We start from the raw sequence: 24,795 nt of genomic DNA on the forward strand, positions 1-24,795 counted from the left end.
TAAAACCTCCCTGTGGATGAGAATGAATTTCTAATGTCTCATAGAGAAAACTGTTTATTGCTAGCATTACTTTCACAAAATCTTTCTGTAGCTCATAGGAAACACAAAAGAGATGTGCTTGGTTTTTTTGCCATCACATAATACAGCATAAGTCAGTTATATAAAGTCCCTTACATAAATAGCTTAATTCTACTTTCATTTATATGGAATTATAAATCAAGAGCAGATCTACTGAAACAAAAGATGCTACACCAGCATAAAACAGGTATTGACAGCATGTGCATACTTTCCTTATATAGATTCTTCCAGCCAGTGATTTTTGGGCTTTAGCAACTTGAAAATCATCCTGTCCTGAGAAGTAAAGTATTTAGTATGTGTCGGCTGAAGGCTTCATAGCAAAGCTTGTCCTTTCCATCAGTTTTTTAGTAGCCTCTGTATATTAATTTTTTGTATCAATATACAATTTATCTGTGTAGTTAAAATATAACATTACTCTTGTCTAGTAAGCATGATGTAACCAGTTCTTCTATTGTGTAGGTTTAGAGAGCTTGATATTAGTGACTGATGATAAAAGCCTGTTTGAAAATCAGGAAGACCTTTAAAAACCCATCCTAGCCCTACAATAGTTTAGTAAAGCAGTTTCTAGCCTTCTTTCAACTGTACATGTGGCCAAGAGGCTGAGAGAGGGCACTCCTTACCTTATCCTTGGTAGTGAGTAGTATGGAGCAAAGACCAGACAATCTATGGCTCCTACAGTAGAGACTAAAGAATTGTTGAAAGTAAGAAGTCAGCACCTCTTTTCAAGATAAAAACTGTTGCCATTATACCCTTCACCCAGTCACACAGAGAACCATGGCACATTAAGAGAAGTTCCAGGATTTTGTGGCATCTCATTTATAGAATAAAAACGTGTTCCTGACAGCATTTTGAAGCTGGGGTGGGTCACTGCCAGTCCCACGTCCCTCTGCCCAGTATGGCACAGGATCCTGTGTCAGGGAACTGGGGAGCAAAGGCTGTCTGGAAGCAGTGGCTTTCCTTTAACTGCTTCACAGGATAGAAATCACCCAAAATTGCTAATGATCATTTTAATATGAAGCATTATGTAAGTGTGGATGACTTTAGCATATTCCAAATACCATTTGAATCAATCTGTGTAGGTACAGTTATAAAACGAGGACATAGTGAGAAAGTAGTTGGGAAATATTTTGCTATCCTATATTTGGGTTAAATTCTGTTTCATATTGCATCTAAACCCCTCTTTTTTATAACAACTCTTAAAGCTTTTAAAACTAAAGTTATGACTTAAAAACAATAGTTTAAATCAGCATGTTCCCAAGAAAAGGTCCAGTTTTTTCTAATTACTATTTCCTGATGAAAATGCACTTCAACCAAAACTTCCTCTGATCAGACACAAATATATTTTGTCATAGAGAACAGAGGCCTTGCCATACTGAGTTGTAGGCACACCATAGGCCTTAGCCTGTGCCCTGGATTCTAAAGTAAATGTGCAGAGCCTGAAAAGCTTACATAAGAGGCCAGCAAGGCAACCTCTGACCCCAGCAGTGGCTGGGGCTTAGGCAGCAAGTCACAAGCATGCTACATCTTGCTTAAATGACAAGGCAAAGGAAGCAGCCCATATATATGTAACTTGCAGAAACAATTCAAATCTTCATATTTTTTGTAGAATGAACTCTTAGCATCAGGTTTATGAATAAAGGCATTCCCTAGCTTTCTCTGTGAAGTCGAGTTTGATAGCCCCATGGAACTTCTGAAGTGTTCATCACTGAAAATAGTCCTTTCATCACCACACAGACACAGCTGAAATGTGGCTGGGATGCTCTCCTGCCTCAGCCAGTACATGAAAAGGTATCCTGGTCATAGGTTTAAACCACAGCAACCTGTAAAGCAAATTGTAATGCAGCAGAGGAACCAAAGCCCACAGGAGTGCAGGGCAGTGCAGAAAGCCAGGCCTTCTTCAGCTCCCATCCTTTTTACCACAGCAACAAAGGAAGAAAGGAGGAGAAATAAAACCAAGCCCAAACCCCCCCTAAAAACCAGCAGCACCTGCTGTCCTCTTTTACAACATCTGAGGTTTGAACAACTTAATTTCTGTGGTTTGGCTTCTTGACTTCAAGTGTTGTTGTGTGACTGCAGGATATAGGAGTTGTTCTTTGTTCCTTTATCTAAAAGACCTGCAAAAAGCAGCTCCCCTGTAATATTTGTTTTCCTCTGTAGTTGTTATGCAAGCCAAAGAGTAAAGAAGACAAAAATTTTAATTAGGAAACAACTCTCCACACAGACTTTGTTGGTACAACATAGTTATAAGTACATCTACAAACACATACAGGTTCTTTGGACTATGATTTTTTAAAATATATTTTATATGACAATGCAAACAAATCTGGAAAAAAACAAATTACTTCAAACTTATGTAGAGGTAGCTGAACAGTATTCTGTCCAGTGATATGAGAGTATAACTTAAGTTTCATTTCAAGTTCATTACAGTGCACAAAAGGATGTTTTACAAACAAATGGAATATACAAGTCCACAAAACATTTTATTTAAAATGGCTTGATAGATATATTTCTGGCACTCTTGTAACCACATAGCTTGATGGAATTAAATTGGACAAGTATATGGTTCCAAATTAAGACATCTTACACAGATAGTCTTTTGCTCCTCATTTTTGTACTTCTCCTGTTCCTTATCAGGGAATTATAGAAGCTATTACATTGTTTTTGCTACACTTCTGCTCTGTAAACCTTTGTTCTGCAAACTGAATGTAAAGATTAAAAGCTGCATATGTTTTATATTTATAAAATATATGGCTATGACTATTAAAAAGCTCAAGAATGGCAATAACAGAATACAGGCACTTCTATGTGAGGGTTACTTTAGACCTTATGAAAATCCAACATCAGTAAGCACTTCACATGATACCTGGATGAGTAAGTCAATGTAATAGTTCAGGTTTTTATTATCCACCATTTTAATCCTGTCTAAGCAGATTAGTTTCTTTCTTCTTTCAGACAATATTTATTTAGCAAAGTGTTTCAAGAGAGTGACTTTGCTCAAACTACCATTTTGCTATTGCCATAAGACTTCAAGTGATTTACTGGGCTTTGGAAATAAACCCCAGCTCTTAAACTACATGCTGCACTAGTTACAGCTTCAGTTGTGAATTAAATGAGAACTGAGCAGGGTTTGAAAAGAGGGATTGTGTTCATCTGATGTAGGACTTGGGGGAAATGGGGAGCACTACCCTAAGTGCATATAGGTCCATGGGATTTTTATGTACAAAACCCCTATAGATAATTTTTACTTTCTTTTTTAAATAAGTGTTTGTGAACATGTTCTCCCATTCCTAAACACTGCATTTAGATACAACTCCTGTCATTGATTTAAACACCAGTAAAATTTCAGCACCAAGCAGAAATCATTAAAAAAAAATTCACAATGAGAACAATCAGCCACTGGAGTAATCTTCCCAGGGAAGTGTTGGATTTCCCAACATTGGACACTTTTAAGATTTGGCTGGATAGCCTGCTGGACCATCTTGTCTAGACCATGCTTTTGCCAAGAAAAGTTGGACCAGCTGATCCTTGAGGTCCCTTCCAACCTGGCATTCTATGACTGTGAAAAGACCATCTAAACCAGAACTCAACTCTGGGAAGCTCTTTCTGTACAGCACAGATTAACACAGACCTGCTACATCCAAATCCACCTTTTTTTTTTTTTTTTTAGATTAAAATAATCTTTGGATTAATAAATCCACGGTTGAGGTGTTCTGTCAGTGAGCAGTGGAGCAGGACAGAAGGACGGCGAGCCACACGTCTGACAGCTGGTTTCTCTTATTGCTACATTGTCATGGAAGATAGCAGCACTTAAAGTACTTACAGAAAAAAAGCAAGAGGAACTTTTACAGCTAACACCAGAATGTCACTCAAGACTTAGCAGAAAGGCCTATCACACCATTTCATCATTTCATTATTAAAACTACTGAACTACTGTCTAAGCAGCCTGTGCATTACCTATGCCCCCACAATGATTAATCAAAACTTCTGACCACACAGGAAATGCAAGTTTAAGTCATGATTTGGTTTGTTGGTTTTTTTGTTTTTAGCAGATGAGCAAGACTGGTTATAAAACTGGGTTTGGTGTCTAGAAAAATGGGAGCAGCTTAAATAAAATATTCCCACAATTAGTATTTTTTCTGATCAATACTATTTCTATAATTAAACTGAAGGTATTTTTAAATCTGTTCAGCTGTTTATTCATGCCTGTGATAAATGTTGCATTTACATCCTTATACTTATTTATGCAACTGAAAAAAATCAGTGGTAGTGTGGCAAACCTAGATTTTGTTATTTTTAACATCATTACTGAAACTTTACCATCTCAACATAATGAAGGCTAAGGGTACTCCTTGTCCAGTTTTTCCTGGGCAGGTTTGTGTTCTCTAGCATATAACTTTCTCAGTATTTGTTTTCATTTCTGATGGAATTTGCAGACTTTAACCATTAGTCTAGGATGTGTGGCCATAGAGCAGCCCCAGCAAGAATGCTTCTGTACCTGTACAGATGGAATTTTGATTTGTTGTGCATGCAGATCACCTGTTTGCATTACATGCAGTAGGTCCAGCGTTTCCAGGCTGCAACAAATGCACTGGGTGCTCACGATGCAGGGCATGTACACAAGTCTCTGCTTGGAAATTCTGGCAGCTTTACTCAAGGCTAACAGAAAAGACAATATTCATCTTTAAAATCAAGGATTCTTTCCATGACATCTTTTCTAAAACAACAAAATAGGCAGAATGAGTATGTAGAAGACACAGCGTGCAAGATAAAAAAAATAATTACATTAGTGAGAAAACAGTTTAAATTAGGTATTTAAGCTCCTTTTCTCACAGATAAGAGTAACAAAAGTGGAAGCTTTTTTTCCCATGGGAGCAATATGAGACACTTATGCTCTGCAATAGTACATAATGGTTTGTGGAAGAATTGCATTTAATGCAGCTTCCCTTCCAAACAAGTAGAAATCACTTTGTTGACTTATGAACACAAAATGCCATAGCAGGTGTCAGCCACCATCACCTGGTACTGTTCAGAAGATGTAGGTGCTTTTATACATTTTTTATAGCATGCCAAATACCACTCATGGAGGAAGTGCAGCAATCCAGCAGTGTGGAAGGAAGTTAGAGCACTTCCAAAGTAGCTCAATGCAAACAGGATACAGATTCCATGTGCACCACAAGGGTCAAACATGTTTGTCTTCCATTTGTTTCTTTGGTACCCTTATAAAAAAGTTCTACAGAATTTAACAAAAAGGGAACAAAGGTAGCTTTATGGAAACTACTTTAAACTAACCAATATTTCTGATGAGATCATGGGAAAACATGCAGAAAAGTTACATTAAATCCTACTGCATTTTTTTCATAAAGGCATGAAATGGCAGAGTGCTATCCTGCATAAAAAAACCCAAAGAAATTTATAGCATTCCATAACATTCTCACTTCATTCTAGTTTTTGCCACTGAAAGGGAAAACGGTAGCTTAGAATAAAGGCCCAGTTTTGCTCACATTGAAATCAGTGAAAGTCAAAATCAGATGGAGGTAAGAGCAGTCCCAGAAAGTGGTACACTGTAAGCAATACAAGTAGCAAAACAAGTATATGAACTGTTGATTAAAAAAAAAAAAATCAAAACCAAGATACTTCCTGTTCTCATTTCTGCCCTATTTTTACCTGCTTTATAGCTAGAAGTAATCACGCTAAAATTCACTTGCCTTCCTTGGGAGATGACTATTATTAGCAACACTACCCAATCTCTTAAGAGAAAAGCAACGGCTGGGTAGAGATTTGAAGCTAACAGAAACCTGAAGATTGGGGTGAAATAAATAGCATTTATTACAACATATTCCTTCTTATGTGACACAAACTACCCTCTGAGTCCTACAGTTCAAAATAACTCCCCCCTCCCCCTCCCATACACACACTCCAAAGCCAAACCCCACCAAACAGTTAAAAGAAATAAAACTCAACAGCAACAAGAGTTGATGAAAAAAAAAAAAAATCTATGTATTAACCTATAATGAAATGACACCAGTACTTCCAGTTTTCTCTATGATAAGCCACTTTCCATATATTGCAGCTCTTTCTTCGCAGTTGTTTGTAGCCATTGTCCATTTTTGCAAGAAAGAGTTCAGACATAAATTCAACTTCAAGTTATTCAACTGTGAAATATTAGGGGTTAGATCCTTCTGTCACCACTATGGTCAATTCCCACTGACATCAACCATCAGTACTTGAATTTACCCAAGCACATAAACCCATGCTTAAGCAGGTGCTTGACTGTTTGGTTGTATCAGGAACCTCTCCACAAGCATAGGATGAACCTTCAACAGCTGTGCTTGAATTAACTCAGACAATCTGTGTATTCAAAGACTTCAAGGCAGGATGTTTTGGGGGCATTCTTAAGCTACAGCAGAACTAGGGATGTGTAGAAAAACATTCAAAGTATTTGAACACAAATAACTGAAAAATTATCAAAGCAGTTGCTTGCGCACTGCAAGAATCATAATTTTTGTCCCCAGTCATAAATACAGGGTAAAAACACTATAAATAGAGCAGCTCACTTTCCTTTAGTGAATGACCACATAAATAATATACATTTTGAAACAAAAAAATCATAGTGCAAAAATAAATTATCAAACAGAAGTTGTGAACATTATTTTACACAATGCTATATAAAACCTGAACCATTTGAATAAAAGACTTTGCAGTTCACTGAAATAACGCATTAACCTTATTATTTCTGCTTCACATTAAACTGCACAGTTTATCCTTTATCCACTAAAAAATAAAAATAAAATAAATTAAAAAAAAACCCTCAAGATTTTTAAAAGGTTTATGGCAAACAAGATCACTTTTTTGTTCTATCACATTTGTCATGAATTTAGCAGTGCAGTGATCGAATACTCGTCTCAGCTCCGAACGGAAACTACCGAAGTATCCATAAACATCCCCTGCTCTTTTATAAGTCATTCTCTCTGAAACTCGGGGCTTGAAGCATCCCCACACACCCGGATCCGTAAGACATTATTGCAGCTGGCCGGAGTGACGCGGGGCAGCGCGCGGCCGGGAGCCTGCCCAGCGCGGCCGCTCGCCGTCACCGCGCCCCGCGCGCGCGCCATGAAGGTCAGCACGCGCCGGATGCCGCTCAGCCGCTCCCGCAGCGACTGCATGGCCAGGAAGGGCAGCTGGGCTCTGTTCTCCAGGGGCAGCACGGCCAGGACCCACCAGCACCAGGCTGGCCCGTTGGGGTTTGCCTGCAGCCAGGGGGGAAAGATGGAAATGACAAGTCAGGTGCTGACTTTGAGGATTCGACTCTGAAGACACAGCTGGTGGTAGCCACGTAGCAAGTGGAGTATTTCATTGCCAGCCTAATGGCTTGGCATTACTGAAACAGGTTACAAATGAGTGGCACCTCTCCTAAACAGAACGTTAAAATAGAATGGGTTTCTATTACTAACAACAATTTATAGGCTGGACCTTCTGGATTTTTTTTAATCTGTTTTTTTCCCATATTGTTACTGATCCAGATCTTTGGGATTCCTTCTCCATACTTTATGACACTACCTCATATTTAGCTCTTGTTGTTATATTCTGTTATTTTAGGACCCCACCAGTTGCAGTCCTTTATCAAAAATAAAATTTCTAGTTGCCTATTTACTCTCAGTCATTTAACTGGGGAAGTAGAGCAGGCAAAAAGGCACTTCAGTCTCCTGGGATTAATGCAGTGAGATAAATAGTCTCAGAAAGTTATCAGCATTAAATATGAACATTTTCTTTTTGCAACTGTGCTACCACTGGTGTGTGGCAACAGAATTCAGAGACTCAGCTTACGTGGAGTAAATGCAGAGTATTCATATTTTCATCTTAAAACACAATGCCTGCCAGCTTATCGGATATCCCTGCTATTTCTGTCCCTAAATGTTACATAAGCCACTGATTGTGGATACCTGTGGGTCAGGATCCTTAGCTGGCATTGGACCAAAATGACTGAGAATTCGACTTTTGAGTGCTTGCTTGAGGGAGTTAAACCACGTATAGGCCTGATCATAGACAGAGTCATGGAGAACAAGTAATGCAGCATACTCTTGTCCTTGCACCTGGAATGAGAAATGAGAGGGGGAAGGTTACTGTTAGTTCAGGCTGCATGTTGGGTAAGGCATAGCATTTTCAGGGTTGGGTAGGGGAAGGGAAAAGAAAAAAAAAAAAGGCATGCCAAAAGAGTTCTGGAATAAATAGTGAGAGCTCATTTGGTGTTTCCCCTTTTGATGACCCTCCACTATCCAAATTCTTCACTTTGCCTGTATTCTAAACCAAAAATATCTATTTGTAGAATTTGCAGTTTCTAGATTTTTGTATGAAAAAACCTTTAGACAAATAGTGCACAAAAACAGAAAAAAATTGTGCAAAGCTTTAAAAAAAAAAAATCAGTAGAGCCTCAGAGTAGACCTTTTATCTTCCCATTACATACCAAAAGCTCTTAAGAATTAATGCAAGCAATTTTGAAGGTTATGGTGCACCCAAATCCTACTGTTTCTTACCTGAATAGGGATTTTTTAACTGGCTTCCATACAAATGGAAACTTATAAACTGCAGTTATTCTGTCTAGAAGAAGAGTAAGATCTCATTCTGGATTCACTTAGTCTGGTCCTCTGATAAATACCCCCAGGAAACACTCTTCAGTACTTGGGCAGCGTGTGTGCATGCTTGTGCTAACTAGTATGTGTCCCACCTTAACCATGAGCAGTTATTAAATACCACAAATTTGTTTTATTGGAAACTTCTACCAAAAAAAGAACTCACTAAAACCATACATGCTTAGAATTTCACATGTAATAGGAAATATTTCTAAATCTACCTTTTGATCCTCAATGTACTCAATATCTGCTGTATTGTATCCATCACGCTGGCTGTGCTGGATCACCTTAAATCTCCTCTTGCCAATGCTGTCTACAACAGAGCGACCATCAGCAAAGAATTCAACATTTCTTATCTCCAGAATGCAGCCATAATCTGCAAACCTATTGAAATCAGAACAAAAGCAAGTAAACAAATCTTATTCTCTCCACCCTGAGTTCCACAGAGCTGCCATACAGCCAGTCCCTGCCACAAAGGTATTTACCAATGTCAGCTCATTTCTATTGTTCAGAGCACTGACCTGCTGTAGTTCAAATTATTCCACAATTGTTTGCAAAACTATCAGGAAGATTCAGACTGTCTAATCTGATTAATGCTAACTGGATGTTTTGGAATACAGGAAACATCTTATGAAACAGAAAGATACACAGATCAGAAGCAAACTTTCTCCATAATCCTAACACGTTCAGTCAGTTTGTACAGAAGGAGTAGTGTAATTCAGAATATTAGCATTATGGAAGGACTAGGAAATCTATGAGGAAAAAAGTTTTTGCACAATTTCAGCAGATTTTACTTTGCAGGTGGGTATTTTCTGCAAATCATACTTTTCACAGAGTATACATACCCAGTAAGTTTATAGCATAAAAAGAAGGAAGAAAAGCTAAATAGAGAGTCAAACATTGAAGTCAAATTACTTAAGACTGATTGTAAATGATTCAATGTAAATGCTCAGACAGCCTTTAGGAAGGTCCTGTTATACCTCTGCAGCCTCCACTATAAATATATAAAGGATATAAACATATCCTATAACTTAAGGAAATTTAGTCCAAGAACACACCTTACTGCCATTTCGATTTCTTGTGCCAAAACAGTCAGCAGATTTAAAAGCAGGAGAAAAATACACTTTTTTTCATGTATTACAGGAGGTTTGCAGCTCAGTCACATGTGACACACACTCAGTTCTGAGTGCTTTGAGAGAACAGACCATCATATTAGTCAGAATCCAAGTGCTCAAGAGAAAAACTTCTGTCTCCTCAACCTGCATGATTAGGAGGAAACTTTAACCTGCACTATTAGCAAGAAACTTTCCCTACTGGAAAACTCCCACAGCTATCACAGCCATGGACCTTTCTGCACCTCTCCACTGGCTCCAGACTAAGAGGGTGCCTCAGATGGTCCAAGCTCTTCACTCACCCCTTGACAGGGTCGCTGATGCACATCCCAAACTGCCTGGTGCCCGTCTCCATGCACCTGCGGATCATCAGCCGGTAGCAGGGCTCGAAGATGTGCAAAGGACAGGGCACTGTAGGATAGGCCATGGTGCACACAAATATGGGAACATTCTTATTTAGGCTGTAAGAAAGAAAGGAAAAATCAGATATGACGTTTCACCAAACTACTGACACATAAGGCTCATATTCTTTAAGATTATGACATCTTTAAATAGAAATTATAGCATCTTTAGAATAAAATTCTTAATGGAATAAAGAAAGCTAAAGTATTGGTAAAAGCTTAATTCCATTCTTAATGGAATGGTAAAACCTAAAATTATTTTCCCTTTAACTGACTAAATATTCCAGAAAACCATATACCACTTAATAGCAGACAATTTTTTCATTAAGCTTTCTGGATTTGTTTGTGAAAGCATTATTGGACCTCTAGTATTGCTTTTATTTATTTCCCTTAATCCCATTTCTTCCCTATCCAGTACATTCCAAACCCCATCCTGTCAGACTCTGTGCCTTTTATAGAGGTCCATTCAAAGCAGACACATTGCTCTGTACTTTGTTTATAAAGCAACTTCTGGATTTCTTCTACTTCTCTTTATTCTTTAGCACGGGTTTTATGCTCACTCATGCACAGTTTCCCCCAGACCCTGTTCTCTGAAATCACATGGTACAGAGAAAGAAGCTCCATCAGCATCTCAGCTCATGTTCCACAGCAGCCAGAGCCACTCCCAGCCAACAGCAGCAGAATTAGAGATGGGATTTTACATAAATGGATTACGTACTTGGAAAGCTCTGCTATTTCCTCTTCATAAATCTTTCTCCTTTCAGTGAGTTCTTCTGGAAGATATCTGGCTATTAGCTCCTCCATTAGCACAGTTTTACAGTATTTCCTCATAGCCAAGCACTGCAGTAAGAACACACACAAAGCAGTTAGAACATCCAGCACTTCACAGAGCATGGTGCCTGTGCAAAAGGCATCACCCACTACCCCCATTTCCTGATGTTTGTGATTCTATCCTCTGTCAAACTTGCCACTGAAGAGTTGTTTATTTAACTATTCCTTGAGTTACAGACATTCACTTAGGAAATCTGGAAAGCAAAAATCACCTACAGATTTTCTAAGTACAGGCCTGGTCCTAAGGTTTGAACAGAGACTAGCCATGCTTGGCAACTCACAAGAGCATTTTAAAATTCACATTCTTCCTGAGTTATGTAATATTTCTTTTGTGTTGGGAAATATCAAGGCTGTCTGAAGGTGAAGTGGTTCCCATCACTTGCACTTGAACTTATGCTGAAAAAATCCAAATATTACCTCTGAGAGCCCTTCCTTGCACAGGGGACATTTTGGGTTGTGATCCAGGCATCTCTCCAGACATTTGAGACAGAAGGTGTGTCCACAAGGTGTAGTGACAGGTTCATAGAAGAGCCTGGATCGGAAAATCCAAGAGCAAAAAGACAACAATATCGTGTACTAAAGCAAAAGAAAAAAGTTGCCACCAAAAAAAGCTGAATTTATTCACTAACTTAACTACTGACTACTACAGGGATAAAGTCACATCTTGCTTTTAATTTCTTCAATCAACTTTTGTATTTTTTCAGCCTACAGACTTTTTTTACTGCCACCCAACGTGAAAGGCAGCCCATGAACTCCGACTCCAGTGAATGTGAGGGACAATATTGTCAAAACTTCCAACAAGCCAGCATTTAATTTTCCTCTGTGTGAGCAATAAACAGACCCAAAAGTTGGACCATCTGACTTCACTAATGAAATTGAGCAATACTTCCACAGTGATTACTGAATTTGTGATTATTTGCATGTGTAGAGCTAAGCACAAAACACCTATTTGCAGTAATAGCCCACATGAGTAATTACAATAAACTGGGACTCTGCATGATTCTATTATTGCCAGCTCTAATGGGTATTTTTTTTTCAATAGAGTTTTTAACCTTCAAGGGACTGCTTTTTTAGAAAATAACTGACAGGAGCTTCATGTTTTATCTGGAAGAATATTTAAATATATAAGGCCAGGTATTCAAAGTATCATGGTATCAATTCTTTACCCATTTCAAAGACTTCTATGACACTTATTTTCATGTAAAGATTTTTTCCTTATTATGACTATGTAATACTGCAAAGTCATGTTTCCTTGCCAATAAAGACCTTAAGGAGATGTAAATAACACAAGTTTTTTTTAAAAATAGAAACAATTCAAATCTAGAAACTAAATTGTCTGGAATATATTGTATTTTTAACCTACTGTCTGAATATTTTAAGGTCTTAACTACTAGTCTCATAATTTAAGTGAATTAATAATTTTTCTTAAAGGTTTTAGTTTATCAAAACAGTACAGCATGTTCTGTTAAACATGTGGAAATTAAAATATGTAAACCCACGTTTATTAGCATCTTTGACAAGATGAGTGTATTTAAGAATGCAATTGGCTTTTAACAAGACTGCTATACAGGGCTCATTAAATGTCATTAGTTACTAAAAACATTGACATTTAAGCAATGGAACATATGAAATAGTATCTAAAATGCCACACCTATCTTATTGCAACTTGATGGTGCAATTAAAAACACTTGTTAACTGTTTCATGAGCAGAAACCTCACCTAAACTATGTGAAACACCGAATTCTACCCTGTGTTCCAGTAAGCACTGCATTGCATATGGAATTATTTGGAAGGGACTGACTTCATCTGAAACACAGCATTAAGAGAAAACACTCCTCTTAAGATTCCTGAGCCTGCCCTAGCTCTCACAAAAGCCAGCAGCAGTTTTTCCTAACAACTCTAAGAGGACCTGGACAAGCTCCATGACTTGCAGAAAGAAATACTACACACCAAGACTTGCCCTGACATTATTTTGAGCTACTGTAACACAGAAACTAAGATGCTGTGGAATAACACTCCTTTTCTCACTAGTACCTTGCTTTGACTACTTTGTATTTCCTGCTTGCTGCTGGAGAAAAGGTAGATCAATAACATTTTTGCCACTCCATCAGACAAACAGGTTAATAACAGCTCCTGCAGTTAATTGTGAGCAGGTCAGTAGGTTACTGGGTAATTAGTCCAAAGCACTCAGGAACCAAAACCCCAAAAGGCTTCTGAAGAACATGGCAGGAAGTAATTACAATGGGTCTGCATAAATAACCAGAAAGATCTGAGGAGAGCTTTCCTGAGCACAAGCCCTCCTTGTGCAGTGATGTTACAAAGCCAACATCCTTCTGAAGGCAAAGCTTGCATTTGGGACTGCAATTCCAGGCACAGCACCTATACCATCCTCTATTCTATAAGGGAAACAGTAATCCTTGGGCTAATTCCTTTGCAAATGTATTGTAGTCTGGCTGTTTCTGATTTAACATAGAGGATGAGAAAGAAGGATTAAATAATTTTACTTAAAACATCTGAAAAATGGTTTGTGGACATGATGATAAACAAGCAGAATCACCAAACCATTTTTAAGACTAATTGTGTGGCTTTCTGTTAGAGGAAAGTTTTGCTCTTTGCACTATTGAGTGTTTTGACAGCTGCACAAACTTTTGGAACATATTTCAGCTGTAGTCAGGCAGAGGGAGAGGGGGCAGATCTGATTTATTCCAAGCAGAAGCAAATCAGACAATACAGCAGTTGGCCCTCAAAGCTTTCAGTTTGTCTGAAACAAATTGAAGCCTCCTCCTCTGCATGCAAACAACAAAATCCAGATTTCTCAAAACACAAGCCTTCAGAAGTAAATCCCTAAAGAGGCTATCTGCTATTTAAGAATTTTAAAGTATTGTGCAAAACCAACCCCAACATGAATTATAGATAAATCTGGGAATTTAAAAAAACCAAACAACCTAAGCAACGCCCACTGCAGCAAGTGAAACACCTTCCCAATATTTCTAAGTCACTAAACCCCCCCCACATAATGTATTTGCCAAAGTGAAAATGTTTTGTACAAAACAAGTAGTAAAAGAGGTGCAGTTGACAACTCCTACTTGATTTACTAAGCCATTGCTGTGCCTAAGAATAACTGCTATTTTATTAATAACAATTTTCTTTACTGGAAGAAGAAATCTTCAAGCAAATGGAGTGACTGCCTCAGTAAAGTGAGGAACACATCTCTTAAGCAAGAGTTAAAGCACACTCTTGCTTACTCACAAGATCCTCCTATTGCAATAGCAGCAACACAGTACTTCACATGCAAGCTCAGAATATTCACTGGATGTGGTCCTTTTAGGTATTCTATGCTTTTCTGGCAAACAGCTCCACAAATTCCCAGGTGACAGCTGTGGGTTTGTGCACTGTGGCAGTGGCTGGGTGGGTGTCAGTGGTGAGAGCAAATCTTTCAGACACCTTCTCTAACATGCTTAACCCCCACGTGATTTTGTCTGCCCTTTCCAAAGCAATCACTAGCCCAGAGAAGATCAAAGAGTCTCCATTCATCAACAGTGCTCAGAACCAAAAGTCTAGAAATGCATCACTGGAGTAAAAATCACAAAGCTAATTTCATGTTAAGTACCAAACAAGCTAGAAAGGGAGGAAGATACAGCTGGAAAGCTAGAGATATCTGTGAGAAAAGAACACACCTCATACACAGGGAGCAGTCCAAATCTGATGGATCCACAACTTCAAATGGAATATGTTGTCCAGTACTATTTTCCCTAATATCAACTATGTCTATCAATAAGGAAAAAAAAAAAAAGACAGTTGAACAGAACCATGCAAGCACAATGCCATCTCATGTATTTACACCAGCATCTGATATTTAAATGTGTGTTGTATATACTTGCAACTTACTGAACCATGAAGCATCATTACAGTAATTTCTAGGCAAAGCCTCAAATTCAAAAGCCTTGGTACAAATCAGCACATCTCCCCTTATTTTTGGTCACATTATACCCACTTACAGAGGGATCAATCTGGCCTTGCATTGGCAATCAAAGTCAAAACACTTTGTTAGTGCTGAAAGTCTAAAGCGAGACAAATTCTTCTCTCATACCATTGTAAATACATCCTACAGCATGAAAACAAGGCCAGATACCAAGAACAAATAGAGTTTGTACTTTTAAGCTTTTAGAATTATTATACAAAGTGCTAAGACCATGTGCAACACTGATGTTCTTCAAAAGCCTCTGCTGAGAAAAGCACATGACCCAACCTTTTTTGCCCTTATTTAGACTGTTTTTCTCTACACACACTAAAGCTTCCACAACATGCATCCCTTGATTAGACAAAAGAGAAAATATAAAAGGCAAAGTGGAATTTGGTCCCTCTTTTTCTGAATCTTACAGAAGAAAAGATTCCATGGATGGCCTGCCATGGAACCTGTCCTGTAATTAAACATACCTTTCTTCATCAGTTTGCAGGGCACCTCAGCATTTCGCATCTCCTCTGAGCAGCACTTCCTTTTCAGGAGGCTGCATTTCTCAGAGAGGAGAAAAGTAGACTCTGGCATGGAGGTGAATTTTTTCTCCTCCTCTGAGCAGTCCTTTTTGCTCTCTGTAATTTGTATAGGTTTCCTCAAACTACCAGAAGTAGTTACATTTGGTTCCTCTTGAATGGAAAAACCCTTTTTCTGTTCCACATTGACCTGTGTGAAGAGAGGACTGACATTAGACCAATCTTCCAACAACTTGGTAAGGAAAAAACTCAACCTGTCAAAAATCTTTAATATTATAGATCACCAGGAAGGACTTTGTAATTCAAGAAGCAAGAGTTTGAGAATTGCTAATCCTAATTTAAAAAAATTAAACCCCAAAAAGCAAGCAACCAACAAACTTGATTTTCCCTCCCCACCACTGAGGGTTTTTAGCCCTTTTGTCTGGCTTTAAAGCTCAAAGGTTGTGAAACTGGATTCAGGCAGAAATGTGGTTAGATCTCATATTGAAATATATTGTTATCACTGAACCTATGGGAAAATGCATATTATTTATATCATGGTGATGGTATCAACCAACAGAAAAACCAAAACAATTCAGTTCATTTTAGAGAAGCAGTAAAAACACACAAAATTTATAAGAGAGAAAATGCCCAGAGCTCCCTCTTGCAAGGCAGATTCCTTTCTCAGAGGATAAACCATTCAGGGTTTATCCTGTTATGGCCACAGGACATCCAGTGAGCAGCCACGGCACAGGACATCACTTGCCAGCTTTGTAACATCACCTCCCTGGGTGGACCCAAAACCAGACACTGTGGACTGTGATGTGTAACATGCAGGAAGATGAGTGAACTGTCCTTGAATGGCTTTGTGAAAGTCATGCAAAAGGGTTTCTTGTCAGAATAGCCTAACAGCCTGTCCATGGGCAATGTCACCGAGTGTTTCTTATCAGTCTCAGCAAGGCAGCTGAAACCTACCTCTTCTGTCTGCAAGGACTAGCCAAGTTTTCTCCTAAATACACAATATATGCAAACCCCATTCCAAAGTTCAGGTCTCAGTGAAGCAGAAGTGATCCTTACAAACCTATGAATGTAAACTTCTGCAGCCATTTACAAAACTGCAGCTGAAAAGCCAAAGTTATGAAGTAGCTAACATAATCTTACAATAACCTTTAAGTATTGTAGAGACTGAGTATAGAATGACTTGATTACTGGCATCACCAGCTATAGCTCAAGTTGAAGCTCTAGATTTTAGCATTTCAAGTGAAAGCTCTAGATTTTAGCATTTCACAGCATTTGAGGGTATCTAAATCCAATCTACAGAGGCCCCTTTCCACAGGAGGAGAACCCACTCAATTCTGACACAAAATTTATCACAACAGAGGACTTCTATTAAAGAAAAAAAGTCAAATAAGGAGACTTCAGTAAGTTAACACTGTTTTGTATGTTCTGAAGCTCAGTAAAAATTTGAGGAAATGTATCCTCCTATCTCCCAGAGGCAAAAAGGAGACAAGGCTTCCCAATGTGAACACAAAACACACAACAAATTAAGAACCACACATCACACTTGATCTTTACCTTGAGCAACCTTTGTAGGTTATGGCTGGTGCCTCCAGATCCCACTGAATTTAGGAGATTCCCCTTTAATCTAGAGTGATGTGACAACAGCTGCAGGATATCGGGTAAGTGTTCCTGAGCATTTCCCGGGATGAGTGAAAACAAACTAAGTAGAAGCTGTGATATAAAACAGAACACTTCACTGCTTAGTTCCTTCCTTGCACCTCTAAATGAAAAAGCAAGTAAGGGAACAGCTGAAAGAAGCATCCAGGATTTTGTTAAAACCATTTAAAGAGCCCTTTAAACTAGGGTAGGAACAAAAAGTGCAAGAGCTAATGCAACACAGGCCAAACAGACAGCAAGAAACATTTTCAGAGTTAAACAAGCCCGCAGAGTTATTAACCATTCTCTGTGATGTGACACACACATGCCTTTGTCCTCTTTGTCCTGCAGTACAGGGCTCACCAGAAGCTGTTAACATCTTTCTTAAGTGTTTTTTGGGTTGTTGTTTTGGTTTGGTTTTTTTTTTGCTGCACATCATCTTTCAGTGGAGTTTACTAGTACAGAAAGCACTCATCTCACAGGCTTAATCCAAGATCAGTTGGGTAAATGTGTCTAATACTGTAAACTGTAGCTATTTTTAATTCACTTATGTGAGAATACAAAAAAGGTAGGCAGTAGAAAAATGCCATTTTTTCATTTTCTATAAGAAAATAAGTGAATCTGTTTCGAGTAGCAGCTTGAAGCCTCTTGTATGGCATAGATTATGAGATGAATATTTAAGGAAAGAAACAGACCTGAATAGAAGATTCACACTTCAAAAACTAATTTCAACATACTTCTGAGGTGATCCTGCTGATGCCTGAGGAAGCCACATGACAGCTGAGATTTCTATTTAAAGCCAAAAAGGATTTCACAGGATCACACTATGTCCAAACTAACACAGGCAGACAGTAATACAGGCAGAAAATCACAACTGCACCCAAAGAATTTGGTAAAATGTAGCATGTCACTGTTATGTGACCAGCCTTGGAAATGACCCAGTAAAATATTGCATCATGGATGAACTCTGTGTCTGATGAGTGCACAAGTAATTCTTTCAGTCATCAGAAGCCTAGTTTTTCTCAGAGCCCCACTGCTCAGAAATTAAATGTCTTGGAAACGGCTATTTGGAGTCAGAATTCAGGAACATATCTGTTTGTTTCTGGTCTTTTTGCTCTAGTGCACAGAAAGTCTTCCAGCATGACTGTGAGCACAAATCATGACATAATGACAATGAAAGACTGCATGGAAACCACTGGGGAAAAAAGCAAACAAAACCCTCAAACATCAATGACAAAAAATCCTCAGATGCTGAAATCTCAACCATATATAAAATGAGATAGAAATCTGATTTCACTACAACCATTCAGGTTATACTCTGTTACCTTTGTGAATAGAGTTTTACTGTAAGAATCCTACTGAGCTTAGAAAGTCCTTATGTGCTACAAAACATAGAATCCCTAGTGTTCCCATCCCACCAGTAATTGAGAATGGCACAAATACACTGCCATAAAAGAAAATAAAACTATTATATTTTTATTGCCATAAGTAATCACTGCAACACTGAGCCTTTTACCTACGACAACAACAAAAAAAAATTATCAAATGTCAAAATACTGATTTACAGGATATCAGAGATTTAAAGGGGTGGGCAAAACAGCAGTATTCAAAAGAGCCATACAAGAATTCACACACGCTGTAAATTGCATCTGGAAAAAAGCCTCACTGCAGATCCATTTTTTTCTTATTTAGCATTAATTATTAGCAACCCTAAAAAACTATCTTAAAACTGCTCTTCCTTTGTTGACTGCTTCCTCTTCCACACCTCTTGCACGCTCTGACACTGGGGCAGCATGACTGGCAGTAGGAAGAAAGCTGCTGCTCCCAAGTGGAGTTGGATGAGTGCTGCGTGTTGTGTTCTGCCAGTCACTGGCCTGATACATCATTCAGTAGCAACTCCCCCTCTTCTGCACTCCAGCATTGGGAATAGATTGCCAGGCTAGGAATCAATTAGAAATTTGAGAATCACAATAGTCTGTGGGTGGCAATTATTAATAATTCAGTTTTCCTTCAAATTTTTTGATGCTAGCACTGTAACTGCTTCCATGAATGGCTGCTGATTATATTTTCTTGCTACCTTCCTATCTTCAGATCAGCAATACACGACTTAAATGTGAACAACAGTCTGGATTTGTATCTCCATCCAGCTCTCTGCAGTAATGAGAGGGGGAAAAAAAAAATATTGTATCCTCCCTCATGAGAGGCTTCTGAAAACAATTGTGCAGATCCAGATGATTTAGGGAACTCACCTTTTGTGCCTCAGACTTGGCTGTCTTGTTCCCAGTATCTAGAGCAAGGCAGAATAGAAACTCCCTTAAAGCTTCTTCTGTTTTCCCCAGATTAGCTAATGCTTGTCCTTTCCTTAGGTGACCCTGCAAGGAAACAGATCCACAGCTGCAGCTTTTGTCAAGAGAATATGCAAAAAAACCACAGTGAAAGTACAGAAGATCTATCTGAAGAAGGAAAAGTTAGACAGGAAAAATCTCTAGAACCATGTCTTACACCTAGACACCACCAGTGCCTGGGATTCTAAACACAACAGTCCTGAAAACTATAAGCAGAAACAGGATATTCTTCCATGCATGTAAGTATGATTCTCACAGCACCTGAGCCTAACTGATATTGGAAACATCTACCTCCCCTACATCCATCATCTCAAATAGTCATTTTGTCCTTAGCATTCATTTTTTAGAGTTCACAAAATTGATATGCATCCAAGTCAAGGATAAGAGCCATGGCTCATTCTCCAGGACTAGCACTGTCTTTCTTCACCCCAGGAAGCTCAATAATATATTGGTTAAATTGCAGGAGTCCAATATATTGTAAATTGCAGGAGTCCAAGAAGTTACAGTACTTAAAGCCTCCCTCAGATTCTATTGTCTGACCATTCTAACTATTTCAGGGCACTATCAAGGTTTTCAAAAAGTACAACTGGAGTCAGAACTTACTTTCAACCAGTATGGCTGGAGCCTGCACGCTGTTTCTGCATCATGCAATGCATCTTCACAAGCTTTCAAAGTGGAGTTAATCTGGGACCGGTTGCTATACAATAAGTGGTCATTTGGAGCTGTAGGAAATAGAAAAAGTGATTGATTAGGTAAAAAGAAAATAGTTACATAAGCTTTATTCCTTAATTGTTAATTTTTTTTAAACACATGTTGTTACTTCCAAGTTACACAAACCCGCAAAACATCCATGTACTAAATTAAATCTGGAAACCTCTTTGGGCAACTCCAGACAAAATGCCAGCTCTGTCTTATATAACTGCAGAGAACATTGCATAAATAAATGCTGAGACACTCACACAATAAATTACCAGCACTGACTGAGGATCAGATGGTTGGTAGAGACACACAGGAGACATTTAAGACAGCAGGAGGGATGCTGTCATACTGTAGGGAGGAGCTTCAAAATTGGTAGCATCAAAGTTTTTAAGTGAGAAATTAGGGTCTTTTCATGCCAGAGCTCAAAACACAGGAAAATAAGAATCAGGCAGGGTTACAATGATCACCGAGTTACACCCACTGCAGCATCGAGTCACACACAGCCTGTGCTGGGGGAAGGCTTGGCACTTTTCTTGGGAACATTCTCATTTAAGTGAAACGCTTCCCTATAATACGTTGCCTTTAACTTCTACTTAGTACCTGCAGCGTGAGTCACTTTTTCTCAGTAAAAACTGCATGAAAAGGACCGCATCAAAAGTTCTCCCTGCGCAGCCCCGCAGGCGCTTCCCGGCGCTGGGGAGGGAGCGCGGGGCCGGGCGGGCCGGGGTGCGGGACACGCCCGCCGCCCGGACACGCATCCCCGGCGCTGCCTCGGCGCTCGGCTGCGAGCGGCTGCTCCGCGCACGGAGGTGCTCGGTGGGATCCCCGCGCCCGGAGCCCTTCCCGGGGCGCGGCGGGATGCCCAGGACGCGGCGCTCCGCTCCCCCCGGCTCCGCCGGTTACACAACGGCGCCGGCCGGGGGGAGCCCAGCCGGACCGCAGGCTCGGGCTTACGCAACCGCTGCTCTCCTGACCCAGTTTCACCGCGGGCCGAAGAGCCGAGACCCCTCCCTGGGGCTCCCCTCCAGGGCCCTCCGGACACTCGCCCCAGGACCCGGCCCGGGGAGCCGGCGGCGAGCGGGAGTGCGTGCCCAGCACGCTCCCGGACACGGGGTATCCCCGGCCGAGCCCGGGGCTCGGCGGGACGAGAGGCGCCGGAGAGGCTGCCAGCGAGCCCCGGCCGGTGGAAAGTTATCACTCCCCCGGCGCGGAGCCGGGGACCGGCACCGGAGGGAGGGAGCCCTTACCTAGGCTGACCGCTTCGTTGTACTTCTGCAGGGCGGCTTGGAGCTTCTTCTCCTTGTAGAGGAGGTTCCCTTCGTGCCGGAGCTGGGAAGCCTTCACTTGGCAGGGGAACCACTTGGTCAGCAGGTTGCTGAGGATGACATTGACCCGCAGGAGCTGCCCGGCCGCCGCACCGCCCTCCTCCTTGCACAGGACGCAGCGGGGCTCGGGCGCCCGGTCCCTCTCCAGGCACTTTTTGCAGAACGTGTGTCCGCAAGGCAAGGAAACGGGCTCGAAGAGGAAGCCCTGGCATTTGCGGCACCTGAAGACGTCCCACTCGCGGGGTGCCGCGGGCTGCCCGGCGGCGGGCAGTCCCTCTTTCATCCGGACGCTCTGCGCCAGGCACTCCACCAGCTTCTCCAGCTGCTCGGCGCGCAGCTGCTGGTGGCGGGACGCCAGCTGGTACAGCGGCAGCGCCTCGTGCAGCCGCCCGCCGAAGGCCAGCGCGTCCGCCCGCCCGAGCAGCACCTGCCACTCGGGCCCCAGGCCGCCGCCGGGCGCCTCCAAGTTCTGCGCCTGCAGAGCCCCGGCCGCCAGCTGCAGCACCAGCTGGGGCTCGGGGCGCGGCGGCAGGTGCGAGCCCATGGCGGCGGCTCTAGCGCGGCGGGCGGCGCGGGACGCCGGGAGGCGCGGGCGCGGCGCGGCCCCGCCGGCCCATGGTGCTGCTGCTGCCGCCCCGCGCCGGGAGCGCCCCGCGCCGCCGCCGCCGCTTATATAAACCCGGGCACGTGACGGCGGCGGCGGCGCTCATTGGGCAGCGCCCGCAGGTTGTTACAAAACCAGGCGGTTTTGTAACGCGCCGGGCCCGGCCCGCACCGGGAGGGGCCGCTCCGGGCCGGCCCCGGCGCTCGCCGCCCCCTCCGGGAGGGCTCCTCCGCCCCCTCGGACACCCCGTCCCGGCGGCGCTTCCCCCGGCGCGGGGGCTCTGAGCCGTGCGGAGAGCTGGGGCGCCCGGTTGCGGAGCGCTGCCCGCCGGGCACACCGGGCGCGGAGTTCGGTTTGACCCGCTGGTCTGCACCGGTGCCTCGGTGAGACACAGAATTCGCTCCAGGGTCCGGTGTTTTGGTACCTCCGGTAATGTGAAAGAAACATCGGCTCGAAGTGGTTTTGAAAAGCGAGAGTGCCGTTTCCTGCTAGAAGCTTTGTAGCTACACAGTTAATAATTCCCTTGAAGGGAATCTACGGAGTAGTGAAGCTATTTTAATGTCAGGTACTCCTGGTTTTAGAACAACTAAGGAAAACATTGTTGTGTTTATTTAGTTTTGCAGTGTGGCGTGTTGCATAGCTTTACCTGCCCGTGCCAGATTCTCGATGAAAAGCACATGCCTTCAGATATATCTTTGTTTTATTTAAGAGCAGCTCTGTTGACCGTTTCAATCTGCATGTTCCCACCAATTCTTGTTAGATGAGACAGTTGCACTAGTTGTGTAACTGTCTGTGCTAAATGTAGTCTAGGCAGAAAATCACCTGTGCTATTACAGAAAAGAAGCTGTTCTAAAATAAGTTGTGTAATGCTTTTTGTTTGCAGCTTTATGCATATTTACAGTTACCAGAAATGTCCATGTTATGTATACATACACTTACGCTCTAAAAATATAGAGCACTTTTTACACTGTCTTAAAATCCACTGCAGAATTTGAAATTTCTGATGATATCCTATTACTGATATAATCAGCCTCCTCATGAAGCTCAAGAGAAGGGATGAAGAAATGAATTTCCATTTTCTTTCTTGCAGAAGTGTCTGGACTCCCCAGTTTAGACTGTGTGAGCTAAGTAGGTATTGAGGGACAAGCCCTGCCTGTGGAGCTTGAATGGACAGGAGAAAAGACAGAAGAAAGGATGGGCAACCTGAGTTTTGCAAGACCTTATTTAGGGAGGATACTTGAGAAAATTTAGATTACCTTAAATTTAAAGAGAAAAATAAGTTTAAAGCTGCTTAAAACCAGGATTTTAACTTTTAACGATACACACTAATTCTGTGATGTTTGTGTCCATGTGTAGGCAATATTATGCTTATACAGAAAATAAGGTCTGTACCTGGGAACAGAAGCCAGCCATCAGACCCTTCAATTGTCTTTTGACTCTTGGGATGTGAGGACATTTTGCATCTACCAAAAACTTGGCCCTTGTCTCTAGGGTTCTTGAATCTTTAAAAAAAAAGAAAGAAAAATTTTAACATCTAACTGCTGTTCTCAAGCAAGTCCTTTAATTAGAAAAAGAATTGAATAAGCACTGGATTCAGTAAATCTTTCTGCCATCATTTAAATCAGACAATAATCCAAAGTATGGCACAGGCTGCCAGCAAGCAAACCAAACATGTGAAGCACTTAAAATTTCAGTTAAGCAGTGCTTCAGAAGAGTTAGAAAGAATGAGCATTTGTGCTCAGGAGTGTGGGGTTTTCCCTCCAGGCTCCGGCTTGCTAACATAGACTTCTTGTTTTTCAACCTTCCATGCAAGAAAATCTCATGCTATTAAGGAACAAAACCCTTAAGGAAAAGAAGAAAAATGCTTTCTTGTAGCCTTGAGGTCGACAGTTGTCTCTATTGCAAAACTATAGTCTCGGCAACCCCTGAGTGTGTTATTTTATAACCATTGTCCTGAAAACCACTATGAGTCAAAGCCTATTCAAGCGAGGGAAAGTGACATAACCACTGGTTACCAGTAGCAATGCAGTGACAATCTCTATCAGAGATACGCCACCAGTATTTACATAGTTACATAGCAGACACTTAAAGAGATAAATCATGGTGTAAAGGGAGGGTTTCTAGCAGAACATGAATTCAAGCTAGGGAAGGGGAATAGATTTATCATAGGAAATGCAATCAGCATTTGTGCTCTGCAAGGAACTTCCACAGTTCCTATTCTCAATGTATGAAAGCATCTGCAGAGCTGGCTGGCAGTCTGAGCACTCTGGACTGAAAGGAGTCTCAAAAAGGCACTGGGAAATGCACTTCTGGGAATTCTCTTCTACCAGCAGGACATGGCTGAAACATTTCAAGGGAAAAGAGCAGCTGTGCTTATGAACTACTTCCCGTGGTGGGAGCTGTGTGCTAAGGAGGGTTCAGAACACAGAGCTTTATCCCAAGCCTGCAGACAGTTGAGACCTTATGACAGATGGCCTATGGGCAGCAACTCTGTGACCCTCTTTTTCAGGGGAGAAACCAGCTGGCTGTGCCTCTCCTAGTTCCTGGTATGTGTGGTGTTTGGTAAATGTTAGTACTTGGTGGGGTGTGACAGGTACAGAGTGAGCTGTACAGTCACTAACAGCAAAATACTTTAAAGCCAAGATAC

General features: G+C 41.3%; 1 protein-coding gene across 2 annotated transcripts; it reads right to left on the bottom strand.

The window, feature by feature from the left end:
* Nucleotides 1-5,455: 5,455 nt before the first annotated feature.
* Nucleotides 5,456-22,175, bottom strand: LONRF3 (LON peptidase N-terminal domain and ring finger 3). 2 transcript variants are annotated; one of them, XM_084212770.1, is made up of 12 exons: nt 21,467-22,175; nt 20,124-20,242; nt 19,425-19,547; nt 17,095-17,250; nt 15,487-15,730; nt 14,727-14,817; nt 11,467-11,581; nt 10,937-11,058; nt 10,120-10,278; nt 8,927-9,089; nt 8,019-8,168; nt 5,456-7,325 (listed from the first exon to the last, which is right to left on the bottom strand). In XM_084212770.1, the coding sequence occupies exons 1-12, from the start codon at nt 22,086-22,088 to the stop codon at nt 7,038-7,040; spliced, it is 2,352 nt and encodes a 783-aa protein (XP_084068896.1). In that variant the 5' UTR covers nt 22,089-22,175; the 3' UTR covers nt 5,456-7,037. The 2 variants fall into 2 exon arrangements, with proteins under 2 accessions (XP_084068896.1, XP_084068897.1); XM_084212771.1 differs by lacking the exon at nt 17,095-17,250.
* Nucleotides 22,176-24,795: the final 2,620 nt, after the last annotated feature.

This window comes from Fringilla coelebs (genome assembly GCF_963513975.1).
Source record: "Fringilla coelebs genome assembly, chromosome: 11".
NCBI classification, from domain to species: Eukaryota; Metazoa; Chordata; class Aves; order Passeriformes; family Fringillidae; genus Fringilla; species Fringilla coelebs.

Excerpts from the sequence above, each read along its gene's own strand:
- LONRF3 (XM_084212770.1), bottom strand. The coding sequence starts at position 22,088 with ATGGGCTCGCACCTGCCGCCGCGCCCCGAGCCCCAGCTGGTGCTGCAG. Across the intron at positions 19,548-20,123 it reads TCCAGCCATACTGGTTGAAA|GGTCACCTAAGGAAAGGACA; the intron begins GTAAGTTCTGAC and ends GTTTCCTTGCAG. Across the intron at positions 11,582-14,726 it reads GACTGCTCCCTGTGTATGAG|GCTCTTCTATGAACCTGTCA; the intron begins GTGTGTTCTTTT and ends TTTCCGATCCAG.